Source organism: Morone saxatilis, unplaced genomic scaffold, assembly GCF_004916995.1.
Source record: "Morone saxatilis isolate NCDOM2014 unplaced genomic scaffold, NCSU_SB_2.0 Contig20, whole genome shotgun sequence".
Taxonomy (NCBI): domain Eukaryota; kingdom Metazoa; phylum Chordata; class Actinopteri; family Moronidae; genus Morone; species Morone saxatilis.
The window spans coordinates 12,869,393-12,873,864 of record NW_023339763.1 but is presented as its reverse complement, the minus strand read 5'-3'; the positions used below and the strand labels follow the sequence as shown (position 1 = coordinate 12,873,864).

Here is a 4,472-nt window from a genome sequence, read left to right as displayed (position 1 = left end):
CCTTGTATCATATCCCTGCTCTGATGCATAGACAGCTATGTTATGGTCACAAATATTTGTGAGGCTGTGTGTGTGTGAATGTGTGAGTGTGTGTTTGATGTCTGTGATGTTGGTGCTTGAAGGGTATAAAACAGCAGGTGTGTCCCTGACTTTCCTTACAGGTCCTTATCTCTTTTCGCTGGCCAGGGTTGGCTCAGAAATCCGCTCTGAAGCTACCTTGCTGCCTGCTGCCTGCCTTACACGGGGAAGACATGGGCGCACCGCTGCCAATCATAAACAACACCAACAGCAAATCGGACAACGGTTTAAAAAATGCAAAAATCTTTTTACTTAAAATCAGTGACGTCATACATTTACACAATTGGAGTATCTATAAAGTGTGCAGATTCAACTCTGCAAACTGCTCAGAACAGTGAACTACAGCCAGGAGGGAACAGCAAAGGTTTATACTATGAGAGGGCTTTCATTCTTGGAGTCATCACCTGTTTTAACATTATTAATGTTGATACAAGGCCAGGACTTTGTAAACTACATCTACAGTCTAATGCTTAATGTGTTATCCATATACCGACAGTATAAAGACATGGGTGATGAGGAAACAACTTCATATCATTCGATGGCCCACAAACAAATCAGCGATCAAACAGCAGCTCTGATCTAAGTTCCATCAGTTTTTTCTTTTTTAGATCCATGGCTCAAGTGCTGGAGTCCCGCCTCGCTCCCTCTCTCTTTGCAGTGCGTTTGGGTTGACAGAAGATGCAAGCTGACCTTGCTCCGCTGTGGGGTCGTGACCTCCTCCGGATGCCTTTGTAACACTGCAGGGAGATACCCAACTCCTCCATCACAGCACTAAAAGACACACACTGCCAAAGAGAAAACAATTAAAGGCCTGAGTTAGGACACCAATAAAGCTGATTTCAAATAGTCATTAGGACCTTTATAAACCTGGCCATGAGTTTAAAGACTGTGAATGAGTAACATAAAAAAATGACTGCTGCTGTATAATTGGATCAACTATAAAATGATTGGATGAAGCTTTAACTGAAAGCTATACTAATTTACCTTTAAACCTAAGGCAATAACTTTTGATTCAGCTTGCCTGCAGCTGAATGACTGCAAACCAGCTCTAGAGTCTGACCAGACAAACACCAGAAATGACAAAACACACAAGCATTATATATTTATCTAAAAGAGTTGTAAAAGACTTAAACTCTGTTGTTTCATGGTAAAATCCAATTACACAGACAAAAGATGAAGGACAATGTCTGCTGTGCAACATCCTAATGCAGGGAGCTATGAATTCATAATATGGTAATTATTTGAAATGATCAAAGAGCGGGCCATCTGAAATGTGACGCCTCAGGCTTATTTGATTCTGAAGAACAATACATCGCATTGAACTCATTAATCTTCGATCATGTTTATTTGCCTTTTATTTTGCTATCCTCCAGAGGGGGTGCTCACCAAATGTATTTTGTAAATCATCATTCACAGCACAAAGTCATCCTGTTTTTATCTGATGGTCTTTGCATCCAAGGACCACAGAAGGTGTTCCCCTCTTTCATCCTCAGGCTTTGCCTAAGGGTTCTCAAACGAATATGGCTTCCTGCAGAGTTTCCCACGAATACAAGTAACACTTGTTACTTGGTACCTAGCTCGTACCAACCTCAGAACTTAAAGACTGAGAGAGGAGCACTTTTTGGACTTGCTTGAACACTATAAAACATAAACCATACTTTATTACCTGATAGAAACATAATCATGTATGCACTTGAAATGATTATCCCACAATTAAGGATTTGTGGCACCTGGCAGTCACAGTGTATATGAGATTCAACTTTGGACACAAAAACATCCCCTCCAAAAACATTGTTAATTCTGGTTTTATTTCATGAGGTATCTTATTTTCCTTATTTAGTGGTTTACATAATTATCATATGTGCATTTATTTTAGAGCCTTAATGACAGTGCTATGAATTATTCATCTTTGTAGCAGTTAATATTTGCTATAACTAACTGAATATTTCCACTATATTTTGGAGAGAGAATGATCTTGCGATTAGATAACAAGGTCAGTCTAGGGGAGCAGAAAAGACCTTGAATCTGTATCCCTCTGTGATCCCATCCATCATTACTTCAGTTAAAATGTCCTGCAGTCACCAGAAGTTATTCATGAAATTACAACTTTACTTTTGGCTTTGGATCTGTGTCAAGGGACATCTTAACCTGACACGTTATTCCATCACTCTTCAGCCAAACAAACCAGTCTAACGAGCTTAATGACGAGGAAAATATTCAAATAACTTTTCCTATCTTTTGATTTCCCAAAAGGCATTCAAAGTCTGCTTCTAAAGTACACACAAATGCCTACTGAGACTACACTGAAGGAGCCAAAAGTTGTGGGCTTGTATTAAGTGTGAAAACAAACAGGCAGCATCGCAAAGCACTACACTGTTTACATGAACTTAAATGTCAAATTTTGCAAACTTGAATTTATCCTTAAATTGTAATAATTTTGTGCTGAAAAGGACAAAAACAGGTGTCTCAAACATTTTATATAATAACATGCAAGCTTTTCAGATGTCCTGAATTTTTTCCCTAATTACAGTCTCACAGTATTTTGGCTTTCTTCAGTAAAGTGCTCCTTACGTGCTGTATAACAAACATATTCAAAAACAAGAATGGTCACTTATGAAGCAGACATGTCTGAGATGTATTCTCTTCATGAATTAAGCTTGTTAGTTAAGTTACTAAGAAAGTCTGTAAAATCTGAAACATACCCAGTTATACAGTGTATGTACAGTATATACTTTGTCATAATGCAACACTGGCCTTAGAACAAAAGGAATGAACTTGACATTCTACTTAACATTTTTACAAGTAGTGTGAGCACGAGGGTCAGTTATTGAAGGTAAAATGGCAACGGTAATTGGGGTTGGCTGACACGGGTGCAGGTATACTGGAGTATTTTCAATGGGGGCAGAAAGAAGGACACCTGGTTACAAACCTATAGTCTAGAGTGTGTATGTGTTGTAAATGTGCTGCCATGGCTACTCTGTGTCATCCCCCAGTAGCCTGCCGCTCTCCAGATCAGTAGATAAGGAGGTGCCAGAGGAGGAGGTGGAGCCACGCCGCTGGAACTGACGGGACTGCACCCCGTAAAAGAAACAAAAGGCCTGACGCAAGCATTCATAGAGAAAAGGATGGAGGGGGAAACACAAAAGAGATCAAAAGATGTAAATGATGTAAAAAAAGAGAGTAAACTGTGACAAAGAACAACAACATAGACACAAAAAAAGGCAAAGCAAAAAACTAATCATGTGAAAGGCACTGATGCTCTTTTAAAACAGTGTAAAAAGGGATGTTCTTGTTCTCAAAAGCTCACACAGAGCATGGAAGTTCAGGCATAATGCAGTACTGATGAAATGAATCAAACATGACATATTTTGGGCATATGAGGAAGAATTAAGATACACAAATAACAGTGAGAGAACAGTTGGGCTGTCTTTCATTTGGCAAATGCAAATATAATTTGGACTGAATTAATTTTTATCATGCAAACAACATCTAACGAGCACTTCTATAGTTAGAAAATATTAATTAGTAACTAACAAAGAAAAACTACACAAAACATTGCTTGTCCTCAGTCTCTGAATGTGTGTGGGAGAATAAATTAGCATAATATTCTAATTTCTTACAATACTCGTGATTTTCAACATCCTATAATTAATTTAATCACATCCTTTCTTCAACTATACTTTAAAACAATGATCTCATTACAGTGCCACTTCCCATTAGAGCAGAGTGCAGCCTTTAATCCAGTCATTTGTCACCATCACTCAGCAAAGGAACAGCAGTTCCTTGCCCTCACTCACCTCCTCTATGTCAGCGTTCCTGCGGGCCTTGTAGATGAACTCTCCGATAGCCACAAACACAGAGAGAACCAGACCGGCAGCCAGGACGATGAAGATACCACCAATGTTTTCCACACCCAGAGCGTTGGCTTCCTTGTTGTCCTCCTCTGGACAGCCATTGCCTCTCCACCACTTCTCCTTCATCATGTGTAGCTTCCCTTCCTCCTGCAGCTGAAGGATGGCAATGGTCACTTTATCTCTGTATGGAGAACCTGGCAAGAGAGAAGAAAAATAGAAAGACATTATGAACTGTCAGATCAAGTACATATTATTGCTTGTTTGTTATTCTTCATTGATAAATATCTCTATATCTCTTAATAGTATTGCAGCCCTGCTGAGGCACCCTTCTTTTTACTTTGTTTATTGTGTACCAAAGGCATTTTGTACTGGGAAATTTAAGCCTTTGCTATGACAACAGAATTAACCAAATGTCACCAGTTCACTGCTTTTCCTTCCTTGGACCACTTTTGATAGGTACTGACCACTGCAGACTGGGAACACCCCACAAGAGCTGCAGTTTTGGAGATGCTCTGACCCAGTCGTCTAGCCATCAAAGCC

General features: G+C 39.5%; 1 protein-coding gene across 1 annotated transcript in view; it reads right to left on the bottom strand.

Annotated features, from left to right (window-relative positions):
- Positions 1-2,811: 2,811 nt before the first annotated feature.
- Positions 2,812-4,472, bottom strand: part of grik1a (glutamate receptor, ionotropic, kainate 1a) — a gene marked incomplete in the record, with an annotated part of 25,190 nt that continues 23,529 nt past the window's right edge. Inside the window, 2 exon segments of the mRNA XM_035665919.1 lie at positions 2,812-3,176; positions 3,876-4,126. Coding sequence (XP_035521812.1) covers positions 3,051-3,176; positions 3,876-4,126 — 377 coding nt within the window.